The following is a 25,528-nucleotide window of genomic DNA, read 5'->3' as shown; positions in this document are numbered from 1 at the left end:
GTTAGAATTTCAAACGGGCAAGTGTGATTTTAGTGGTGTTCTCCCAATTTACTGGTTGAACAGATTCCAGAACAGGGCTGGTGTTGAAGCAGATTTGGTATGTACACCAGATTAATTATTAAACAATAATTCAGCAGGATTGTCAATTGATTTCGAAATATTCCACTTACCATTCATGTCGATATGAGTGACTGAGGTGATGTGTTACCTGCGTCTTCTGTGGTATTTGTTTACGGTTTCGACTCTGAAGAGAGGAACTGAAGGAAGGATATATACTTTTGTATAATTCCGTTATAATCAATAATCATTTATTTCACTGTACAATTTTCCGCTAAGCTACATTATATACACATTCAGAAAACATTATTCAGATTCGCCAAAGTATTTCTACATAATTCTACGTTTACATGAATTTTTGTATTTGGTATATGTACAAGAATTACGAGGTTTGAGTAAGGAACAACTGAGTTTCGGTAGATGAATTTCTAGTATGAAATGTTCTTTCGTATAGTCAAACTAATGTAACATAAATATACTTGTACTGTATCTTTTGAACGCTGTGATTCTAATAGTTCGATAGGGTGGTACATATCTATGGTGGTACTGACTTAAAGTAATAAATGTCATGCAACATGTTGAAAGTATTGTGCAATCATCACGAGTCATGGGTAAGCCTGACGTACTGTTCTTAAAATTTATATACGAATACACTAGAAATGAAATGAAATGAAATAAAAATTAAGGACATTTATTCCATCAATGTTATTGTCAGAGTTGGCAGGACTTAGAGCGCTCTTGGTTGAATTTTAAAAATCGAAGGAATATTTGTCCACGGACTTCACCCATGGTCAAGCGTTTAAAAAGTCTGTATATTGAGTATTACCCAATTGAATTCTGTACGTCAATTGTCAGGATTATAAAGTGAAAATAGTACGTAGTTGGATCTAATCGAAAAATCTAAGTTCACCATTGCATATGATAAATAATGCATGTCACCTTTGAATGGAACTATCGTACTGACTGTCTTACAATGCAGCTGGTATCTATTAAAGTCAAGCAAAACCAACCAGAACGAATGCATGATGAAATATATGGATTTGTCAATAGTCCAAAACGTCTGCAGGCTTGAAACATGAAAAAATAAATTTAGTACATGACCTTAACAGCTCGGACTGAAAATTATTCTAAAAAGACTCTCTGGGCAGTACAATAACGTTACAGTGGTTCACTGTGATTGGTATGCATGGATACGGACTGCAGGACCATACATTCGTATTAAAAAAAAATGGACCATCATCTTTTAAATAAGAAAATTATAGTTCAAACTGATCGGAATGATTTTTTTAATCGGACTTGAGTTTTTGAATAGTTTAATTGTATTGTGCTATTTTGACCACGCCTCGTTGAAACGTTTCAACTGATCATTGGATGAATTAATTAGACCATAGAATTAGAATTTCTATAAAAATGACAGCACTGGTTTTTACCTATATCAATAAAATATATCAAGTAGTAAAGAGAATTGAAAATTTACAGATCATTGTTCAATCATTAAAATCTATTTGATATTTATTAAGGAGTAAATGAATTGCATATGGTTTAGCTTTGGAAAAATACCAAATAATTATTGCTTTACATACAATTGATTCTCTACGAAGTATGAGTACCCATACTGATTGCCAATAATACCTAGTATGAAATTCAAGCTGGATATAATATAGAAGTAGAAATATTACTGTGAAATTCGAGTATTTTACTAAATTCTTGTATGTAAGAAAACAGATAACTGATCGAATGCAAAACACTTGTTCCTAGGTGAAATATCTACGGCTGTATTAATTTTAATCTCCTAACTACTATGTACACTAAAGAAACACAAAAGACCGTAATATTAGTGTCATGTATAGATTTTGTTGCGCCATCACAATCTTGATAAATGTAGTAACAATAATAATATCTTTGGTACGTGGTTTCTACAATTACACTAACATTTTATTTACCTACAAATATCACCTAAGATATCCTATTCAGGATCTATGTATAGTAACCATTATGGCAAGTTTGGTCGACAAAACTTCAACTCCTTGAATCATTTTCGCCTCATTCAGAAAAATTTATGTTGTGGATTACTTTCCAAAAATCAATAAAATGTGATTCAGTTATTACATTATCTAGCGAATGTAACTCGTCGACAATAAAAAATTCCGATAATTAATGATCGTCAGGACTATGATTGATTATATGGGTCACAATAATTTATGCACAAAAATAGTTTTGCAAAACTCTATCCTGTTTTCTTCAATATTATTTCGATTCGCAACATAGATTCAATCTTTTGCAAGCAATGAACTGCAGAGAATCAAATCTGAATAACAACAGTTTAGTGTCTTCAATTTTCCAAAAATTCAAGTAAAGAAAAGAATTCCGAATCCGAGATTTATAATAGCTGGGAAATGGGGACTCGTACCTTCAAATTTGGAATGTGAAGCATTCGATTAACAAATGCTTGAAATTCCTTGGGTCAGGCTTTTTTCAAGAACGATGTGAAATTCGTCCAACGGTTCGAGTATTTGGATTAGGAAAGTGAGCAACTGGGTACTCCTCAAAAAAGATATTTCCTCGTACATGTCAGTGGTAGATCGGGCTTCGCTCATTGGGCTTAACATACGATGAAGTAGATGTTCCCTGTTGGATGAGAATAAATAATGAAAATTTGATCTAAACTAAAAATAACGCGCAGATGACCAGCAAAAAATGTAGGTATTTACCTAGCTGCTAAACAGATGAATAGCTGAAATTTTCCATCTTTACCAAGAGTATGACTCGACGTATTTATTTGATCAATCAGATGACAATAACAGCGCAAAATAGTAAACCGCTGATTATTTTCAGTCAGTGCTCTTCTGTCTCTACTAAGCCTCTGTGAGTATTCATCCATTTCTTCCAGAAGAGAAATCTCAAAGTTCTCTTTGACTCTGACTGTGAATTAAAAAGATGGAAATTAATACAATAGTTACAGGATGTAAAAATCTCAGACACCAAATTCACAGGATCCTTATGCATTACCAAGATAATCCCAAACGTAGAGATTTTTGCCAAACAATCTTTGACTTTTGAACCCAAACAGAAAGGTTTGCTCGAGAGAGGGAACCAAACCACTCTCACCACATAGCAATGCAGTCAGCGATCCATCCTGTGGTTCTCTTTTATAATGGAATTTGACAATCGCATTGACTGCCTCCCCTAGCATAAAAAAAAAAAATTGATGAAACTGACGTTACCGCAAAATAATGCTTACTTGTAACAAGAGTATACAACATCATATTCACCAAGCATATGTTGTAGTTCGGTATATGAGAGGGTTATGCGTCTTGGAATACTTGGTGATCGACATCTGGGTGGTGTGGAACAGGATTCTACGAGCTCATCACTATCGATACTTTTTGGTACCAGACCTCCTACCAGTAATCTTTCTGTGGATCCATCGTCGATTCCTCTACCCAACCACCGTCCACACGGAAATTTGAAGGTATGCCCTGTTACTTCGTTTCGAACAACAACATGTTCAACCATCCACTTTGGCGAAAGACCTGTATTGTCATGTCCTATCCTCAATGTTGATAACACCCCTAGATTTTTGTGCTACAGTAGGATAACATAAAGCCAGTTTAAGTGATTGGTTCATATAAAGGTAATTGAAATGAACAAAAACATTTATAACATTCTCACATGAAAAACGAATTCTAATGCTCCCCTGGGGATAGGAACAGGGTTCGTCTCACACAAGGTGCCGGAAATGGCGACCCAGCTATTTGCCGATGTTGTAGCAGCACTTGCTTTTCTACTGGGAAATATCACGACTCGATATGGTAATTTGGTTGTAGGATAATTGTTGGTGAAGCAAAAATAGTCAACCGCATTAAGTGTCAGGAGATGATATAGAAACTGTTCTTTTTCTTCTTCACATCTCAAAAAAGCAGAACGTTTGTATTGACTCCTGTAAAGAAAAAAAAAAAAAACGAAAAATGGTGGTTCTGTATTTCTAATGAATGATTATAGTTGATTGAATAGATGGGCAATCACCTCACTAATGCTGTATCCGATAATAGAGTTTTCAAATGTCTTGACAACAATTTTTTTTCTAACGCAAGGCGCACCCAGGCCCTGGCATACCCCATATGTGTTTTAATGTCAGTCATTGCTTGCACGTTCCTTATATCAAAAACTAGAGAATCTGGTAGTGGTCTTAAGTGTTCAGGGCCAACTGATTTTCGTTCTCCTGGTGATTTTTGTCTCTCTCTGCCCCGAGTGGGAGAAACTTCTGTTTCAAGTGCCAAGTTTGATAGATCTGTATTCAATGAAAGATAATTACTAAGTTTCTTAGTTAGTGCTATCTGTATTGAGAAATAATGCGCGTGATTGATTTATGTTGCTACTATGTGAAGAAATTATCACCAAAGCATGCTGGTAAATTTGCTGATAGCAGTGGAGAGGTTGAAAGAAATGATTTTGCCCCAAACCAAAAGCAACGCTTACCATTGAAGTTTTCCTTGAGATATGAAGCAATTTCAAATATGTTTCTGCTCTTAATGGATGAAACCAACAGATCCGGTAACCCGAAAAACTTATTCGATGAGTTCTTGACTATTTACAACATAAAAATTAACGAGCAAACATAAGGACAACATAAATGAAAAAGTATAAGATGAATGAACTGAAAAACTTATACGTCTATTTCTGACATTACAAAATGTTTAATATTGACTTCATAAAATATCTACAGCAAAGAAATCATGCATATAACATCTTCGTGAATCATGGATGATAATTAGCGAGAGTGCAGCAGTCATAATTCACACGAGTGGTAAAATTATATTAATTCCCTGACTCCCATTCTGCATTGTTTGCTAAGAAGATAATGATTAATAGCTTGGTCACCAGTAATTTATGATAGGATACATATTTAAAGCTCTTCAGAAAGCTACAGTGCAGAATGAGTGCAATTAGGGTAAAGTGTAGTCGAAAATAGTGACGTACAATCAAGACGCTTCCTGAGAACGCACCAAGCTAGAGCTGCATTTCCAAAAAGTGACAAGTGGCACATTGAATAACAGAATGAAAATTATGATGATTTATATTTATACCATTTTTTAACTGTGTCAACTGATATATTAATATAACTGATTACACAACAATTAATGGAGTTAGATGTGACAAAAAAGTAATATATGCTTGATGAGAATAGTAATGATTATTTTGGTTCGATTATTTCGGATTAGCTACATCATTGATAACATCAAATAGCGAGATATAATTTGAAAAATTACCTGGCGTCAGAAAATTAGGGTCTATAGATTTCGTGGCATCATTACACTCATCTAATTCTTGATAAGTGGTGAGATGGGACCACAGGGCACTTTTGCCCTGTTTATTTTGTAGTCCATGACTCCAAACGCGTTCTAAAAGATCGCAAAGACTAGCAACCAATGTGTTTTCTTCAACATCTGATAGAAGTTCGCCCCCATGACCGAGCGCTACTGCTTCAGATCCCATTTTTTCCACCAACATCCGTTTAGTTTTGGACTTGCAGTCCTGTGATCATGGATGAATCATTGATAAGATTTGATTAGATTTATTTTTATTTAAGTGTACTTCATCATACCTTGAGCAATTTTTCAACAAAAGTCCAGTTGGCTTGCGCGATTAGTGCTGGGCTCATGTCTGTAGAGAGCTTAGTTTGTGGCCTTGGTGATTGAGATTCTTGTGGAGTTTGCAATTTTCCACTTGCTTCTATCATTTTCATTTTATATTTCCATTGCGTCTGGCCTCTCCTACTGCTGTTGGTAATCACATTAATTTCAAACATTATTCACTGTGGAGTCATTTCACTAGAATTCATAGATAGTGGATCAATAGGTATATACATGGTTTGATGACATTTTTCCGCATATTGTTGGCAAAATTACTCTCAGTGAAAAAAATGAAGGTTCACATGCAACAACAGTTTCAAGAGAACTTGTGGAAGTATTATCTTACCGAAGTAGACTACATGGAAAGCCGAGGACAAGAAATAGTGTCATTATTAATTAGATATCCAGTGATTTTAAAAAATTTAAGAAATAGTATCATTACCTTTGAGTGGGCTCCTTGTTCAATGCAACGCTATCAAGTGGTGGAAAGCTCCGAAAATAAGCTGCTCTGTGCGGAAGAATTTCAGTTGGTGGAACAGCCTCTAATTCTACATTGGTCAACCGTTGTTCTAGAAGCTTTTGGGTCTCAGTAATTGCTTGACAAACTTCGTAACAAGGTGATCGAACGATTCCCTCCCCAACTTTTTTTCTGTAATAGAAATTGTTCTCAGTACTTGAAAATTGGTGCTATGAAGATTTTGCGTTTTTATCAGTGTCAACTTACTTCAGTTGAGCGATTCTTTGATCAAATACTTTAATATTCGGATCCAGCTCACTCCAAGTGGCTAACACTTTATTGTCAACCAGTGAGGCGAACATTTGAGATTCCAGGAATCGAGAGAGAAATGGTAAATGTTGAGCAGGTTGATCGGACAAAAATGTAGCTTTGTCAAAGACATGCATACTATCTCTGTTACACAACCACTCCTCTTTATCCTGCTCAAAGTTAAGTCATTCGATTAGAGCAAAGAAACAAGCAAGTATGGTAATTGAAATAATTATACCTTGTAACTTTTCATTACCTGACTTGGTTGAATTACGAAATGTTCATAGCTAGAGAATATCTGTACAAAACGATTCAAGAAGATTTCTCTCAAAGCATTGTTGAATACAAGAGTATCGTGGTATTCTTCTTGTGGTGTGAGTATTTTGTCTTTTGTTGTATTCTCAACTGAGTCAATGTCACCCAAGTTTACTCCTGGAAGTCGCATAGCACATTATTAAACCTAATTAATCTTAAGTGCTACGATAATAGATACTATGCTCATTATGAATAGCGAAGCAATGATAATCATCCAGAAAGTGTACTGTATCACAATTTTATCACTAATGTCAACATTGAAATCTCAAAATAAGATTAACTGACCTGTTCTTTTGACAAGGTCCACTATTCTTTGCAGTGTTTCGGAATGTGGTTCGGGTTCTGCTCTATCCCAATCCAGAACATCGTGTAAAGAATGTTTTCTCCTTGGGTGATGAAAGCCTGACCCAGGAAGAGTTAGGCTACTTGTCATGATATCTGCGTTGAAATAATTGATGGCCATATTGTCAGTCCTGAAAAATAAAAGCAAAGTTTCATCATTACCGTTTTCACATCAGACATTGCAGGCAGAAAATTAGCATTTTTATTTTGGAAATCTGGCGCTCACTTATCGGGGTGTGGCACTTTGAATTTATTTAGTAGATCTCTAATTTCGGCAATAAATTGCAGCCTGTGAGGAAACACTGGCAGCTCCTCTGGTAATTGGATACTTTGTTTATCTATATCTACGTAACACAGGTTTGCCTGTAATAAATGAAACCAAAAATTATCATCAATGTCCATTAAAGTGTGCAACGGTTGTGATCCAGAGTATAAACTCACCTCACTAGCAATCTTCAAATTGCCTCCTTCACTTTGAGCATGTAATCCCATCACAAAAGGTACTGGAGCATCAAGAAAGTGATGCAAACTTGCCGGAAGTATTGGTACGTAAACATGCTGCCACGAGAATGGAAACAGAAGTGCAGTAATGCACTCTGAAACAACCATAAGTTTTTGAAAATCAGCGCTTCTCAGGAGTACTTGATTTTCTAGTAGCAGACAAGTAAAAAGCTGGATAACGCAATCGACGCCTAGCCATGTGAATACGTCCTTGAGAGGATAATCGAGCATAGGAAGCTCTTGCGGCAACATTGGCTGATGTATTACAAGCTCTAGTGGTGCTTTTGCCGGCTCGTCATTCGGAACAAAAAATTTCAATGATTTGCCGGGAAGAGGAATGGGGACGTTATAAAGAAGGTTGTATACGTAAGACTCCAAGCTAAGCCCTGGACCGGGATGCCTCGGAACGCATCTGTAAGAACCAGAAATTAGGTGTGTAAAAAAAAGAATGAGTCCACTCTGTGGTCACTAATTATTATCATTACTGACTTGTACAAATTTGTGAGAAAAGTTCGAGCAGCGTGAAGGTAAGGCTGTTGGCATAAAAGAGAAATAGACTTTGTGACTAACAGCTTGTCTTTGGTTGAATCGTAGTAGCCAAGAGCTGCGCTTGGCGAGTGTGCAGATAATTTAAAATGTCTCGGAAGTGATCTGGTGTTATGACCATCCTGTCCTCGTCTAGGGCTAAAAATAAATCAGGAACTCGTTTTGATCAGGCGTTACTTTATAAAACTTGAGCGATTGTTGCAATAATAATGAATTTCAGCTCACACAGGGGGTGTGCCATTTTGTCCGCTGCTTAATTCTGTGATGTGCATGGCTTGTAAAGTTTGCATGGCGGCGCATATTTTTCTATTACGGCATTCCTCGTAGAAGAGAAGACTGAAACCGTACGTACGATGACCATCTTCTTTGGTGAGAACAAATGAATGAAACGAGGGTTCTATCGAATGCTTTTGGGTACGGAACCTCAAGCCACTGGGTAGACATAGCTGAAAATTCAGATGAGAAAGAATTAATTAGGCCGTGTGACGGCATAGGGTGGATTAGGGGTGCTCTTCGTGCTCATAATTCGTTGGTAGGCTACGGGAAGAATTGTTTGACCTTGATACCTGCAGAATTCTAATTTCCCGCACCTAGATAATGTTCGTGCTTTGTAAACGAGAAATGAGAATACATCCCCTTCGGGTAGAGCTTGGAGAAGCTTGTGTGAAGAGGCTCTTGGCCTAATAAAGCTTAAGAAACGAGACAAGCTGGTCTTCAGCATTACTAGGTATGCAAGAGTTGTTAGCCCAAAGCGTAATTCACGTATACAGCTGCAGTTGAGGTGATCGTAAGCCGTGAGAATAATACGTAGAAACATTTGTTCCAGAATTTCATTTTACCCCTTGAATGAAAATTCTCAAATTTAGAAAAGTAATTTGAATAAGTTTTCCGCTTTAAACAGCTGGGTGAAAATTTCCATTTCCTAGCAGCCCGCGGATTGTTGGATCACCACGTCCCAAGTATCAAGTCTTTAATTAAGTCCCCCTTTCGAAGTTTCAGCAACTGTTATTCAACTTCACACTAACAACAATGGTTCGGGTCACGTCGACCAGACAAACATCAATAAGAAAGAGCACTTTTACTCAAGAGTATCGTCACCCATCCAGAGCTTCGGGTATCAACACATCAAATCACAGCGTCCGATGTGCATTTCACGTTTATTTTTCCGCGATAATTCATAGTCTTCCAATGTATGCGATGATTAAAATAACGTTGAAAGAAATTGTTGGCAGCTGGTAGCAGCCCGCGAAAAAATAAAGCTTTACTCTACTGCAGCAAAGACTGCATAGTTGAGTAAAAAAGCGCGCTTTACTTGGCACGCTTACTACTTACATGCGGCTAAACGAAAAGTAGAATAAAAAAAACAGAACGCGGGTAAAAAAAAATTTCACAAAAAATCTAAGATGATCCGCAAAATCTTCGCACAATATAGTAATATACAATAGACATATTTATTTCTACAACTCACCATGCAGACCGCGTTCTTGTCGAAGTGATTCCAGGGTACAGAATCTGGATAATGACCTAACACCTTGCCTTTATAGGCTCTATCTAGTGGAGTACATTGCAGTGAGTCACCTGAAAAAAATACAAGTAAAAAACAATTAGTTTGGATGATTGAATTGTATCGGATGAAAATTTACTTCTGTATTTTATTATTTTTTTATTACTCTATACGCTGCTGATTACTGTTAACATTACTATAAAAGTATCCAGTTGTAGAACACGGATATAATTACCGGAAAAAAAAATTAGACAAGATTTTCGGAGCTTAACTCAGGGTTTTATTTTTATTCGTTCATTTATTTATTTTTTTTTTTCCTTTTTTTCTTAACATGTAATTTAACGGGAGTTCGTGCAATAAAAGTTTTATTTATATAGCTTTCTAGTGCGAAGGGTTGTTTTATGGCGAGGGATTTTGAGTTTTACGTATTCCTTTATGGCTCCTTTTTTCGTCTCTTAAATAATACTTTGTCCGCGTATTTCTAGTGGAGTTACTTGTTTTTTGTTTCACCCTCTTCTGATTTAAGGAAAATATGTTCTTCCTCGGATGAATATTAAATCTTATGTCGGCATACCTATATAGAGCACTATGTACGTCAGAGGGGCTACTTTTTCCAAAAAATTTTTTCAAGTTCATGAAACTTTTTCGACATCTTGAGGGGTTTCAGAAATCAAAACACATATGAATACTTTAGAAAACTCGATAAAAAAAATTGCCGAATTTCGAGAAAAATCTAAGGCTAGGCTTGGAATATTAGGGGGGGGGGTAAAAAGTAAAGTATTTAAAGAATTATTTTCAGGACGCTTCTCCTACGTATTTGTGCTCCAGGGACACGAATAAATCCCATTAAGATATACTTGATTTTTTAAATTTTGGAGCGACAAACTGGCGATGACTCGATCAAGTAGATAAATAGATCAATTGGCTTGCAATTTTAAGGTTTTTTTTGGCCACTCGTTAGAGCTGATTAGGATTTTTCCAAAGCATGTGACTTAACAAAGTAGCATCAGTTGATACGTGGATTAATTAAAAACTTCCTATACGAAGACAGTTGGGAATTATGAATGTGGTAAGAGAAGAAAAAGGGACAATCATCGATGATAACCCTTAGGCTCGTTACGAATTATACGTGCATATTTAAATTTGAAATTAAATCTTATAATTAATTCAGAGAGTAGAGAAGAACACCCTCCAAAAGTAGGACATAGTGATATTGAAGTTTGCAATCGAGCTCCTCGAGGATGGTTAGAAATTCCAATAAAGCACGTTCTCGTCTTATATATTATACACATACAACTCTGCCACGACAGATATAATAACGAGTGAAATATTCTGCTTTCACGTTCAGTTCACCTCAAAAACCGCGCGGCTTGTGTAAAGTCAGTGTGAAGCTCATGAATTCTGCGAGTTCTAAAAGCTCCCGTAGGCATACACCTTATACAAAACCGACAGAAGACTCAAGCTGGTATATAGGCACGGTTTATGCCTTCTATGCCTTCAAAAATCCACCCATGTAATACGCCGTATTCGTTCATAAATCTTGTATATTTAAAAAAAAAAAAAAAAAAAAAAATAGTCATGCACAGTAAGAGTCAATGACAAAATTTTCCGAGAGCTTTTATCAGTTTTATCACACGCACGTTAATTCTATTTTATTTTTTTCAACCTCGCAGAAGGTGTTCTTTCACATTCGCAAGTACCGTACGTTTGGGTTCATATCGTCGTCACGATATACACGTTATAAGATATTTTGAAGAGCTGAGTATACCGCCGTTCTAGAACTGCCGGGCTTTTTTATGTACACCATCGTAGAATTTTAGTGATATCTATGTATGGTGACCGGGCTCAAGGTCCCATCCATAACATTTTATATCGTCGAAAAAGCGTGAAATCTGTTGCCAAATTCAGCGGAAACAATCATACCGCGGCCTTATCTTGAATGCTTGTGTAATTGAATCGGAAACGCGGTATTTGAACCACTTGCGATGAGCAGCTTCCTGCGACGCATATTTATTATATCGTGCCGAAAAAAGAAAAAGGATGTGGTATAGTTTATGATAAATCTATAGATATTGTATTACCGATTTTTTTTTTTTTTTTTTTTTTTTTTTTTTTATCTAACTAATATTGGTATAACGTTATTGAAGTAAGACTAGAACGTCATGCGTGGTGGACATTGGTGACCGTTTCTTATTACGCCAAAGTGGTCTCTGGTAAAAATGTACGTGACGTAAGAGTCTGTCCACATACCTAGATGTATGCTCTAATATATGAGATACATACACTTCGCAAATTGAAGCAAACGCACACCCAGTTTTAGATACCATAAAGTATATATGTACAAAATATACGTACAGGACATCATAATTGGTATGTATTTTATTTACATAGTAGTACCGATTACGAAGGTCAAAGGTAAATCAATTGAATAAATCATATAATTGGAGCGAACTTTAATGGGAGGTAATTTGGCCTAGCGTAGGTGAAAATTTTTCTATTTTTAATCCGCGATCGCAATTGCAATATCAACAAGCACTCTTCGGGTTTGAAGACGCTCGAGCTTAATTTATGAAACTTTGAAAAAAAAAAATGTAATGGAAATCATGTACATGTTCTTTCTCATGTGCATAATACATAGTATGGACCGAGAGTCGTCTAATGTGCTTTTTCAAGGGGAAAAAGTTTTTCCTCTTCAAGATGAATATATGAGATATTTTCTTGAGGTTTCGAAGAAGAACAAGAGTGGGTCGTATTCGCGTTATTCGCGTGAAAACTCGACCGTAGCCAACTTCAGGGTGGTGCAACTGTGAATTGCACCACGAATATAAGTGCCGAGGAGATGAAAAAGATAGAAAGGAAGAAAAAAGGGAAAATTATGTACAGCTGTTCCCACGTGCTTCTTATTACTGTAATAAACTAAAAACAATGAAAACATCCAATGAATGAAAAAGCGAGGTGAAAATCCGAAGGGAACGTTTCTTTTTATGGGTAAAAGTGGGTCGAATAAACTCGAAAAACGGGCCATTTCTCGCTCGTCCAAAAGATTAGCTATTTGCACTTAAAAAAATAACAATAATAATGACATTCATTAAATAATTTTTCTTTGCACGTGTCACAATGAAAAATGAGGGGAGAAGAAAAACTTTAAAGAAGCTTATTCATAGACTGAATGATCGAACGATTGTTGTTAGTTTCGAACTTTCGGTCGGTCTAAACACGGTAATGCTTTCAACCCCGCTTTGAATCGATTTGTAATAATTATAGGCGAAAATAAATTGAGATAATGTTTCCCACGTACATCGTTACAGTCAATTAATTTTTCAAATAAATAAAAAAGAAATGTTGAAAAATATAAACTTACCGCAGACTGAGATAATAATTTACATACGTATATCTATAGGGTGCATCGTGCGGGTGAGGTGTGCGTACTGCATCGTACGTATACATAAATCTCTTTAAACTATAAATAAACGTCACACGAGCTTTCCGTTTAATCAAATAAATAGGATGCTGTTTAAACGCGGAAGTGGGAAGGTTCGTCTATAAGCTGCGAGGACAGCGATTCTCCCGCTGTCTCGGTTCGTCTACCGAGTTAATTGACCGTAGGAAAAAGTCCGCAGTGAGCGATTCGCTACCATTTTTCTATTGTTCTTAAAGAGTACGGCGCTGTCACGTCAAATTCTGCCTTTCAACCGCCATCTCATCGTCTGCCCTGTCATCGTCTTTTATACATTTCCCTTCGCTTCGTACGGACAGTTATAAATTTATCAACATTTTAATTAAAACGGACGAGCCGCACAATTGTACGCGAAATTCGAATAAACTTACAAATAATGACATAAATTTGTTGCCCGAGAAGCAGAAAGAAGAAAGCTTTGCCTTCGTGCAGAATTCCTTCCAAAAGCTTTACCCTGAGAAATTTATTCGATGCTTTCTGGAGAAAGTAAGAGGTAGTCCAATTTGATTTCCTCTCTGTATATTTTTTTTCGCTGTAAAATTCCACCCTGTAGTGGATATTTTTGGCGTGGTTGCGGCAACGCGAGGGGTAAACCTGATTGTTTAAAAAGAGGAGAACCGGAAAAATACACCCCTCTTTTTACCCCTCACGTATACCCAACCATCTACAAGGGGTGAATTTTTGACTCGGGTTTGTACCGAATTTCAGCATCACGCGGAACGTACAGTACCCAACGTCGCGATATGATTTAGGCATTATACCATAGATGGGTGCAGAGCGAGTAAAACAGTAGAAAGAAAAAATAATAACAGTTCTGAAATAGTGTCTATTAACAATAATTATGTACAGTTGTTGTACGAGGTTTGAGACGTCGATTATATACCTATCTACACGTCAGCGGTTGATAACATCCGGTGATTGTTTTGCTGCTCGCGTGTAAATTAGGAAATTTTTCATATACCGTACAATCGCTTATCGGTTGCTGCATTGGAAAACAAGTTGACCAAGTTCAAGGGTCATAGGTTACATGCACGTACGCGTATACCTTATCATGCGACGTTGCTTTTTTCGAACCGAGAAAAAAGAGGCAATAAAAATAGCAAATCCGTTAATTTTTCTCTAAACAGCTATGACGTTTCTTCAGTTTTATACTCAGGGTCATTGAACCCCGTAAGGGTCCCCTCTGTTCCCGTTTCTCAACTGTATAACGTTCTCTGCAGTGCTTCATGTAATGTTCAATGTTCTATATATTATACCTTCTCCCTTCTGCTGCTGCTGCTGCTGCTGAAAAGCATGCAGCTCAACGACTTCGCTTCTATACAAAGTCAAGAGCAATTTAATCCCGAGTTTGTTGTACACAGTAAACCATTTATTGACTGGACGACTCGGAAGCTGCACAGCTCAGAAGCGATTCTCTTTCGACACTGCACACGTCGCTTTAAAAAAAAAACTCCTCGCATAGGTACGTACCCGACCCGAAATTTATGGCCGAAACGATTCTCCGAAAAAAAAAAGAAAAAAAAACGAAAAACGAAAAAGTTTCACGTCCCTTGTTTTATGGGGATGGTCCCGTACAGCACAGCCGACGGTCGATCATCCCATCCCAGATTGAAAATTGATCAAAGAAAATGCTTTCCGGGAAAGAGGAGACAAAAAATTAAGGTCGGACGGTTTGACTTTAAGATTTTTGTGTAAATTTATACGACGCAAATATAAATTTTCGGTGACCCGATGAAAGGAATGAAGAAAAATTGAAATTCATTCGAGTCCTCTTTGTAGTGCGGTAGATTTTCTTCCAAAGCTGTATCGCCATCTCCTTCGATAGTCAACCGCGTCCTAATTGGATTTTGATTGTAAGTTTCAACCCTGTGGTGGTGGTGGTGGTGGTGGTGGTGGTGGTGGCGTAGAGAGCGGTGGTTTACAATCAACCTTTGACCTCGCGCCGAGGTCATTATGTAACGAAAGTTTTTCAAGAGCTTTGGCGCGGTAATTCGGTCGGTCATTTCAGAGCAGAAAATCAATTTTCTCAACTGAGAGAGAAAACACAACATTATACGCCTCAGATCAAAGAGTACATGTAATTATTTCCTCGAAGGTGCTTTCATTTTCATAAATATCCTCCGGAAAATTGGAAATCGCTGATTCTAACCACTTTTATGAAACTGTCGCTTATCTGTAGCATTGCAATTCATCGTGCGCGACATTAACAACCGCGAAAAGTAATTGCTTAATTTTGTTTATCAGTTTAAAGTATGAATAAATATATGAATAGAAATAATAAAAAAAAAACGACGACGGACGTCGTTCATATCGAGTAAAAAATTTTCTTTACTTTGCAGCTGGCCGAATGCCACGATCACGCCAACAAGCAATTGAACAAATGCAGTTGGGAAGCTGTCAACCTTCCAAAAACAAGAAGCGACCTCTTCCCTCGAAGGCGTTTGAACTCGGACATAAATTTTCTCGATCGTGGAAGGCTGACAAAAGTTGTTCGGGAAAGGGAAGAGAGGAAAAAACCAGGCAGGTAAGGATGACGAGAAGTGTGATTGTTCGCTTTTATTTTTTGGATCGATTTCCCTTCTGAATTTGGCTTTTGTGTGGTATACGATAGGCGTATAAATCGCGTGGTTTACGCCATCTTTTCATTACAGACGGTCGTCGAGGACGGTGAGAATGTTATATACGGTGATACCAGCCGATGCATTTAATCAAGACAATAGCATCCGTTGAAACCACCGCAAGGGAAGATACAGATAGAATGGGTTTGGGAATAGGGAAGGTCCGTCTCCACCTATAACGCAACCTTGAAGGGATGAGATGTCGGTCTATGTAGTACGATTGCCAAGAAGATAAGAAGCGAAGAGGGCAAATAAAAAAAAATACAAAAATACAAAGAGAGAATAAAGGGGGAGGAAAAATGGGCAATGACCAAAACGCCCATGGGGCTGCGGAAAGACGCGAGTCTTATATACGCCCTTAAATAAGGGCAGAAATTGTTCGGTCGAATACGAAAATCCCTGCAGTTGTTCTTCTTATATATTCAAGTCGAAGAAAGAGGTATGCGTATATTCGATGGCGCTATCGGTATTAGTACACTACGAAACAATGGAATATTCATTATACGTACGTACAGCATGAGATGACTGGCGCGTTACCATAGAGGATGACCTACATATGAAATAATAAGATGCGTAAGTTCAAAACCGAGCCAGAAATATACCCGACCTCGCCACGTACTGTTATATCCTGTGCGCAGTTGCAAATATGCCTATAGGACGTATGTACGTACGTACATCGAATCGCGGAAAGAAAATGAAAAATAAAAAAAAAATCAAAGAAAACTAAAGCAAAACGAAATGCAGTAATCCACGTTCGCGATTTACCACGTGGGTCGAAGCAGCTGAGGACCGTTTCTATATAAGTTGTGTTGTGTGGGTAGGTATGTATACCGCGCGACGTCGACGTCGTTCTCGCGGTGTCATGCGGAACACGAAGCGGAGGAAGCGGAATTTAAAAAAAAAATTTTTTCAAATAGGAAATAAAAAATCGCGCGAGGTTGCTCATTTTGATTTGATCGTGTTTTTTCTATTTATTTTTTATTTTTCATTTGTACACGTCCCCGGGCGTTGTCTATCAGATTTTTGCTGCATATTATACACGGGTATACGAATATACAGGACGTCGAATTAACGGTAAAATTCTTTTACCAGTCACAATTTATGTAGGTACACGCTGTATATAGTGTAAAATTACGTCCAACCTACCGACGCAATTTTCTTTATATAGACCGTAAGCGACGGCCATTTTTAATTTAGACACTTGAAAGTTAAAAACTTACAAACAAGAGAGACGCCTCGTGCGTGAGAGGTATCATTGCAGATTTGAAAGGTCTAAAACTTTGTGATTTATTTTTTCAGATCGATGAATCTATCGACGGGTCTCAAAAAAACTGTATGGAAAATAGCGAATGATTTTGCGGACGGCATAAAGTAGCCAAAAAAATACTCGATCCGAGTGTACATAATATAAGCTGAGATCGACGGGACTTAACTTTATCCCCGCGCACTTTGCGGAGAAGCGCTCTGAAAGATTCATGACCGTTTCTCCTACGCCCAGCTGCGAATTGGGGACCCATTTCAAGGTTTAACAATTTTGGGATATATACCTACGTATATATCTAGGTATACGGAAACGAGCGACCGCGCTAAATGGCAAACGTATGGGGTACGTACTTCAAGGGTGTTTCTTGCTTTCGCTACCCCACCATTGGCGGAGAATTTTAGAACTGAATATACTAAAACCACCCGCGTCACCCCTTGGTTTGGAATTTCAATAAACCTCGCAAGATATTCTGCAGCTCGCGGTGCAGACTTCGATTTTATAGAGAGAAAAGAGCCGCCGATAGCCGTCTGAAAATTTACATACTATGTATAATACATTCATAATTACAGAGACTAATTTCATAAAGACCTTTATCTAATTGTAAGTCAATTGATTAATTTCACGACAGAAATGAATTAAATAATTCAATTGATCGGTGGGTTGTTCGAACGGTCAATAATTGCCAATAATTCACCGATGTTGACAATAACGGACCAAATCCTACGATTAATGTCAACCGATCACACGACACTGCAAATGGATCGAGCTCTCGATTACTTCTTTTCTCAATCCGCAATAATTTGGAGTACCCGATCGGCAGGTAAAAAAATAAAATTACAGGGTGTAATGAAAACTTGTCGTGCACTCTGTTAACTTGTTTATTTGAGCGAAATGAACCGAGTAAAATATGAAGTACACGTATAGCTATGTGTATAACAGTCTAGAAACGAATCTAAAGCTTACATTGTTCAATTGGTTTTAATTTTTGCCGATTAATTAGTCGTCTAATAATTTCAAACGTACGTCATCCAACATTACATAAGTTAGGATGTAATTAACGTAATGCTATTATATTATCATTTTGCCCTCGCGTAATTAATGGTAGAAATATTTTCTACTCTCAATTTCGGGATCAATCCCGAACATATTTTCCTTTTCCTTTTTTTTTTTTTCTTTTTGCCATCATGACAACGTATAGCTGTTACGTATACGTATCGTACATACGTTCGTGATGGTTATTGCACTCCAGTCTGTACCATCGCGTGATTATGACTCCCTGCATGCCATGTGATGTATATTTTACATAGACGATGGCTCGATATAAGTAGCCGCGACAATGTTAAAAGTAACGAGTATACCTGTACACGTGAAAACGGGTACATAAAAAAAAAAAAAATTCCAAAAATTTACAACCCCATTTTTCTGAGTTACCATTTGCGCCGCGAGTGTGACGAGGGTGTCGAACTATGAGGGGTGATTTTATTATTCGCGCAGCATACCGTAATTTCGAAGTTGTGTTATATTTTTCTCCTGTTTTTTTTTTTTTGAACTCGACAATAAAACCAGATGACGTGATTAAGCCGAATCTATAACGGTAATTCGCTTCAAAATCGCAGAGCGAGTCGATCGGTAGGAAATTTGTCGTTTGAATTTTTCGAAGCTGGTATAGGTATACAGATGCCGACGAATTTCGGAGAAGGAGAACGCTATTTCCGGTCAATCAATTGCCCGGAATCAATGTACGAATGCCCATCCATTTTCTTAATCTGTTCTCATCCGGCTCTGCAGTTGAATTGCAAATCGATTTTTCTCCTCGCCGATCATCCAAAACTCAGCGAATCTCGCTGGCTGCTATTTTCTCTGCTGTAAAATATACGCAGTATACGTGCAAACCGGACTTTACGTAGAGGTATGTGTGCCCCACGTACATAGGTAGATAGATTTATATATATTTAAACGTCAACCACCCGAGACTTCGAATTGATTTACCGCGAGAGGGAGAGTTTTGCATGTGATTGAAAATACTGGGGCATCAAAAAGCTGACTAAGGACATATGAATACATATATATCGAGTGTGTATAATTCATGATAAAATTTCATATGGATCAAACGGACAATTTAAAATGAATTTTTCAAGAAAAAGTAACAACAAAAATAATTTGGGATCGGCGAACCCTGAAATCCACGTTTGAAAAATATCACGTATTTAAACTTTCATCTACATGTTTTCAAGTATCGTGGGGAACAATGAAATTGAAATTATAACTGAACGTCACAGGAGTTTGCTGTAAAATGTTCAGTCGCGTGGTTGTATGCTGATTAAACGTCGTTAGATTGGAGATTGAGAATATAAACGTACCCACATATTATATATAAATGTATATAATATAAACTACACGCGCGTAATTAGCGATAAGGACATTTAATTATTGCGTAGCTATTAACGGTCGACATCTGAAGCGGATCGTCGTTAATTGATTGAGCAAATTTGTCACAAGAATACCGCGTGTATAAAATATCATTGCCGTGCGGGGGGTAAAAGTAGGACGTACATACAATGATAACAGCAAACAAGAAAATAAGAAGAAAAAGGAAAATAAGAAGAAAAAGGAAAAGTAATAATATAAGGTGGTGAGGCGGTGATAGATTTAAGGGTGGTAAACAAGTGTCGGCGTGAACAAATATGTGTATCGAAGACACCGAAGTGAGAAGCAAAAGTCGTAAGTCACGTAGTCCGGGGTGTCGTACACCCCACCCATAGGTATATAGAAATATGGGTAAAAGTGTAATAAGTAAATATGGGAATGGAGTGTAGACTTGGGAAGGGTGGAGGGTGGGTACATAAATGGTAAGAAAGTATCGATCTGGTGCGGTTCATGCTGACGAGTAGCAGTCGTCGAACCTTTCTAGCCTAACGACAACAATATATGAATCAGACCGAGTCTCAACATCCCTGTGGTAGTACGGTAAACGCAGCCACCTCCCCCTTGGCGCATGATGTCATCATCCGGGCTCGTTTACTCTACCCTGCAGCTCCTGTTCCTCATGTATGTAATGTACTTACACAGGTAAACTTATCGCCTACATATACGTGTACTTGTAAACACGCACATGATATACATACACCGTACATCGCGCCATACCTTACGTGTAATGTGTAATTCGCGGGGTCGCGCGTCGGCGGCGAACTTGGCTTTTATCAACTCGCTCCAAAGTAAGTTCTACGTAGGTACGCGTCGTGTACGTTTACCCCACGTGCGCTCAGGCGAGTATGAAGCGCGGAAAATACTCGCGCAAAAATTTTTGGAATAAAATTTGGATACGGGGGAAAAAAGATTCACGCGACGGTTATTTTCGAGAATTCACCAACATTTGTACGTATGCAAATATATGGAATAATTGACGAGATAATTTGATCCCAGTTTTTATCATTTTCTTTTTTTCCTTCTCGGTTTCTTTCCTTCTTCGGTGGCGTAATTTTTGTCACTCGGCTCGTGCAGCACGTGTCGTACAGCTGCACGGATGATTTTTTTTTTTTATTGTTTTTTTTTATTTCCCAAGATGTCTCAAACCAGCAGAGATTCATTTTCCTGTATATTTTTCGTACAGTGCAGCAGACTCTAGTAAATGCATAGGCAATAAGGGATCCTTGCGCGAAGGGGAATCTTACGGGATCAGCTTTTATTTTGCGTCGAATTTCATCCGAACGAATATAATTCTCCTCGTCCTTTGCTACGATAAATTCGAAAGCTGAGTCGCGTGACTTTTGTCAGTTGGCAAGTATTTTTCTAGCCGTCTGTTTATAAGATCTGATTTACGAGCTTTCCATTACACTCATTTTAAATGGAAGTTTGGTTTTTCGGATCCTTTCTTTTTTTGTCTTTCATATTTTTAAATTCAGTTACGAGTTCTAATTTAGATTCGTACCCACTTCAAATAAACTCGCCTTCTGGAGGAATGAACGTCAAACAATATCTAATTTTATAAGTTTAACGTGCACCGCTACTGCGACACTGCAGCTGCTTTGCCGCTGCACCAGTTTCCGTCTCTTAATTCTTGATCTTTGTCTAAGAAACTGAGAGTTCACCGTAATACCTACATCGCGAGTGCAACGTTAGCGTTTAACTGTAGTAGGATATTGCTATTTCCAGACCACAAAGGAACTGCTTGATAACTAACGTTATTTCAACAGCTTATTGTGCCGACGGTTGTCTTTTGTACCGCAATCTTTGAGCTGCAAAAACGCAATTCGCACCGTATATACGTCACCTCATAATCGATGCGATTATTTATAGATTTACTGTAATTTTCCATTCGATGGACTGCTGAAAAAACGGAATACATAAATTTCAAAAAGCCCCACAGTCGTTTTTTGATCCACGTCGTGTAGAATTTTATACGCTGCAACATGCGAGAATAAAAATAACCCCAAGTTCGCTACTGATCACCGTACATGATACAATATGTATAATTCATTGCATTCATATTTTATAACACATCGAGAAATTTATCAAGAGTATGTACAAGAGCGAATGAAATGCGCCTTAGTTTACGGCGAGAGATATACACAGTGTGTATCGAATGCGACGCACTTGGGGGCGAATATCGTCAGTGCGAGACGATATATATATTAGCCTTGAAAATGCTGCAGTTAAACATTTCAATTGCTCGTTGCGATATTAGAAGGGAACAGTGTACTTCCTTGTTAAATATTATACATGTATTACATACCCACCCACGATACAAAGTGGAAGGTTTCTTTTCATATCATGCTTTTCTAGATCAACAAAGTACTACACATTTCGCAAAGCACAAAAAATGTTTGGAATCGTGGGAGCGAAAAAAGCGTGCGATTCACCCTCGAGCGTTGCGAGGGCAGAGATTTGGATCCCTCCAGGTAGGACTACCGGATAAAGTCTCTTTCAGTTTCGTTGATAATTTGTCATCCGATTTTTGGAGCGAATAACGCGAAAGGGTTTTTTTGGACCCTAGGTTATTCGCGCTATCATTTTACGACGTTAAAGAGTACGTTTGGATATTACGTGAAGTTATAAAATGCGTAAGACGATGTGAGGTATTAAGAGAGCAGTGTCTATCGAATGTTATACGTGCGATGGGGGATAAAAGTCACTGCAGGGAGAGTGAGAAGAGCTTGAAACCCTTGAAAGATTACCGACGGTGTCCTTCAACCCTTCAGCCTTTCAACCCTTCGACCCTTCCAAACGCCATGTCGTCTGATAAGGAAAAGGCTGTGAAAGGACGGCAAGTGTGTCTGTATATAACGTTGGTACATAAAAGCGTCTGCACGAAAGCAGTCAAATTCATGCCCAAGGGAACGTTTCCAAGAAATGAATTGCAGCGCTGAAAAATTTATATTACACGTTTGATTCCGTCTGAATTTCTCTCAGTCTTTGTTTATTTAGTTTTTCAAATATCGATACATTTCACCAACGAAATATAATTTTTCTCGCCACTATAAGCGTATAAAAGAACGAATATTATAATATTGTTAGAAAGAAAATGATAAAAAAGTCAGGCCCTTGAGATGAGATCTTTTATTTTATACACAGTATCTCAAGTCTTTCCGTTTCCGAGCTTGAAAGAATAAATGTTTAGGCAGGGAGTTGAGATAAATAGCGCGATAAGTGATTTCATAAATCTAAGCTAAGATTTTTTTTACATACATTTTTAAATAAGTTTCTGAGCACGGTTTTTTTTTTTTTTAAATGAAAACTTTCAAAAGTGTTTTCAAAAATGATCGCGGATTTTACTGTAATTTTCTTCTTATTTGTCTTTCGTGAGAAAGAGGTAAAAATTTGAGCGGTCTAGTTTCGTCACCATCATTTTTATCGTGATTATTACTGTTATTTTTATTGTCATTATGATGATTATATAACGTTGCGTTCTGCCCTTTGCATCATATACACGCGCTTGCTTACCTACAAATTAATATTGAAGGGAGCCGAGTAGCAGGGTGTTAATAATTAAGGGGTGCGAATAATTGTGTCCAAAAACCTCTACCAGCGATTAAACACACCTGAAAGGTCTTACCTAATTAACGAAGTGATTAACGATTGAATGAATTATTAGCGGCTCGAAGAAGTTACGTATTTATTTATTATACTTTAATGATTAAAATCTAGACGTGGAAAAAAAATCGTAACATCGAGGTACACGCACGTAACTCATCGCTTTCGATTTTCAATCAGTATAAAATAATTATAATTCATTATACAATCAGCCTCTGATTATTATAAGCAATATAATCGTGTAAAAGGATTTTATAAATAACGTATCAATTCTATTACTCGGATAGGTGTAAATCAAGCCTCTCAAAATTTTGTTATTAACGTTGTTACAAGTTGTTTGAAATTTGTTCCACCGAGACGAGGGGATCCAGCGGTCGTATTTGTACAATGACCTTATGCCAAAGAAGAAGTCCTATGAGTATACGATATACATCCTCGGTTCCTGGGTAAGTCTGTTTGCCCTTTGTAGTCATCGTAGGTCTCTTTATCAATGAAGATATCACGCTGTGTTGCACCGTGGCAGCTGGCCCAAAAATCTTTTGCTCGGAAGACTACCGCCTTTGTCGAGAAGTTTCTAGAACTTTCTTTTTGTCAATTTCTTTACAAATTTTTCTACGACGAAAATTCTTTGGAGTACCAAAGGAACCTTGGTGTTAGACTCACTGCGCGGAGGATTTGTAATTTCGAAGTTATGATTTTTTTTTTTTTCAAATTTACGGAATTCGATTCATTCGCTTATTTATTGCTGTGGATGGCATTTCGCAGAACGGAAATACTGAATTTCATTCTCATACATATTTGAGGGTAAATGTATCCGCCGAGACTCGAACATTTCGGACTAGATCTCTTCAGGTCAAACTCTGCACCCGCATGAAAGGGGATACTTTGCTTTTGAGTATTCTTTAAGGGGAAAAAACCCCGTGGGAAAATGATGATTTTTCAGATGCCGGTACAACAAGCGTAAATATTTTAAGCCTCGACGACTATGATGCGACAAAAAAATTCTATACGAATGTTTATAAATAAATATGCGGTGTAGGTTTTAGAAATAATTTTTCTTATACTGTCAGGTCAGCTCGCTGCTGAATCTGTTGGTTGGTACTTCGTCTAACAATAAGCAGACCATGTATTTTTTCTTTGTCGTATCGCATGTACTTAACATAAAAATAAGAGAGAATAAAAAAAAAGTGACAAGTAACAAGACGTATCGGGTGTACTGGTTGTTAGTGAACATTTTATCTCTTACTGTTTGGCTTTTATAAGTTTCACAATCAGCCGTAATTTGCAACTAGTTTATCATTTCTTTGAGCGCAGATACAAATTGTTGCACAGTTTGTTTGATGAACAGATCATACAAAATGTTTTACGTAAATAAACTAGCTATTCCTTACACGAAATGACTCCCCTATGAGTTTCGCGCCTTTTCTTTGGTCTACGCGGCAAATTCGAGGAAATTCACGGTGTTTTCGATTATCTGAATCCCGGTAGTCTGATGCAAAGTTTAAACAGTTGGTTTGTGTTTTAATCATTTCGATAAAGAATTGTCAAGGTTTAACGAATGACCTCGGATGTCAAACATAATATTCAACAAACACATGGCATGTGTGAATTGATTCATATCACTGCACCGATAAAGTATGTTGCCTAACTTTGCGTTGAATCGTAGATTGCAATCTTCCAAGTCAATAATGAGAAAATCTCTGGATTTCGAATTGAAATTGTGCAGAAACTATTTAGATTTGGATGTGGATTTGGAACGACCATTGTAAGGATAATACACATGATAAATTCATGATAATATGCTATATACGCAATGATTTTAGAGCAGATAAGTAAAAGAGAGATATAATAACGCAATCACATGTGGTTTCACAATTACGCAACGATCAAAGTGAGTTTAATAAACTCGAATTTGTATGGAACTGTATGTGACACTTCCGTGCAACAATGGAAACTAACTATTGTTGTTTTTTAAATTAAAACAATAAACGGGACTACGGAATAGCGCAGAGTTCGTCACGGTTCGAGGGTGATTCGTCACTATTCAAGTACTTAGGAATAGCCAACTCACCGAAAAATCTGTCTGGCTCCAAGCCCGAATCTTGGTCCAATCCACAAATGACAAAATAATCCGCGAATCGCGACGGGTGCTGTTCGGGACCCCGTATCACATCCAGACTCCCGTTCATTTTTCTTGGTTATTCTTTTTCTATGTAATATATGTATCAAATGATTATTAATAAAATAATATTCTTTTTCTAAACACGCGCACATTCACACACGTGATTTACGTAAACGAAACATGATTATCGCTCTAACTGTCATTTCACCAGGCGAAACGACAGCCAGCTGATGTTGACACAAACGGGACGGACCTCTCTCTGTCTGCTCTGGTAATAATTGATCTTTACTCAATGCACTGAAGTTTGTTACTAACGAATAATAACTCGCGAGTCGCGGAGGCGCGCGCTGCTTCTCGGAGGTCACCATCGAAA

At 37.6% G+C, this 25,528-nt stretch overlaps 2 protein-coding genes across 10 annotated transcripts; one reads left to right on the top strand and one right to left on the bottom strand.

Annotated features, from left to right (window-relative positions):
• Positions 1 to 286: 286 nt before the first annotated feature.
• On the bottom strand, positions 287 to 25,428 carry LOC105685749 (DENN domain-containing protein 5B). Of its 6 annotated transcripts, none has more exons than XM_012400131.3 (20): positions 25,105 to 25,428; positions 9,629 to 9,738; positions 8,386 to 8,606; positions 8,104 to 8,298; positions 7,555 to 8,026; positions 7,340 to 7,476; positions 7,057 to 7,244; positions 6,713 to 6,888; positions 6,415 to 6,626; positions 6,133 to 6,339; positions 6,037 to 6,045; positions 5,663 to 5,837; positions 5,328 to 5,592; positions 5,038 to 5,073; positions 4,084 to 4,348; positions 3,730 to 3,997; positions 3,330 to 3,642; positions 3,067 to 3,243; positions 2,769 to 2,979; positions 287 to 2,685 (listed from the first exon to the last, which is right to left on the bottom strand). In XM_012400131.3, the coding sequence occupies exons 1-20, from the start codon at positions 25,220 to 25,222 to the stop codon at positions 2,496 to 2,498; spliced, it is 3,945 nt and encodes a 1,314-aa protein (XP_012255554.2). In that variant the 5' UTR covers positions 25,223 to 25,428; the 3' UTR covers positions 287 to 2,495. The 6 variants fall into 6 exon arrangements, with proteins under 6 accessions (XP_012255554.2, XP_012255536.2, XP_012255565.2 ...); XM_012400113.3 differs by lacking the exon at positions 5,038 to 5,073 and adding an exon at positions 4,537 to 4,644; XM_012400142.3 differs by lacking the exon at positions 5,038 to 5,073.
• On the top strand, positions 13,191 to 17,580 carry LOC125501111. Of its 4 annotated transcripts, none has more exons than XR_007278611.1 (4): positions 13,191 to 14,974; positions 15,461 to 15,645; positions 15,773 to 16,312; positions 17,039 to 17,580. XR_007278611.1 is itself a non-coding variant. In XM_048656087.1 (3 exons), the coding sequence occupies exons 1-3, from the start codon at positions 14,415 to 14,417 to the stop codon at positions 15,827 to 15,829; spliced, it is 411 nt and encodes a 136-aa protein (XP_048512044.1). In that variant the 5' UTR covers positions 13,191 to 14,414; the 3' UTR covers positions 15,830 to 16,681. The 4 variants fall into 4 exon arrangements, 1 of the variants encoding a protein (XP_048512044.1); XR_007278610.1 differs by having other exon boundaries at positions 14,089 to 14,583; XR_007278612.1 differs by lacking the exon at positions 13,191 to 14,974 and adding an exon at positions 15,217 to 15,340.
• Positions 25,429 to 25,528: the final 100 nt, after the last annotated feature.

Source organism: Athalia rosae, chromosome 5 (genome assembly GCF_917208135.1).
Source record: "Athalia rosae chromosome 5, iyAthRosa1.1, whole genome shotgun sequence".
NCBI classification, from domain to species: Eukaryota; Metazoa; Arthropoda; class Insecta; order Hymenoptera; family Athaliidae; genus Athalia; species Athalia rosae.
The sequence above is the reverse complement of the archived record's forward strand: the minus strand, read 5'-3'. Positions and strand labels throughout refer to the sequence as shown.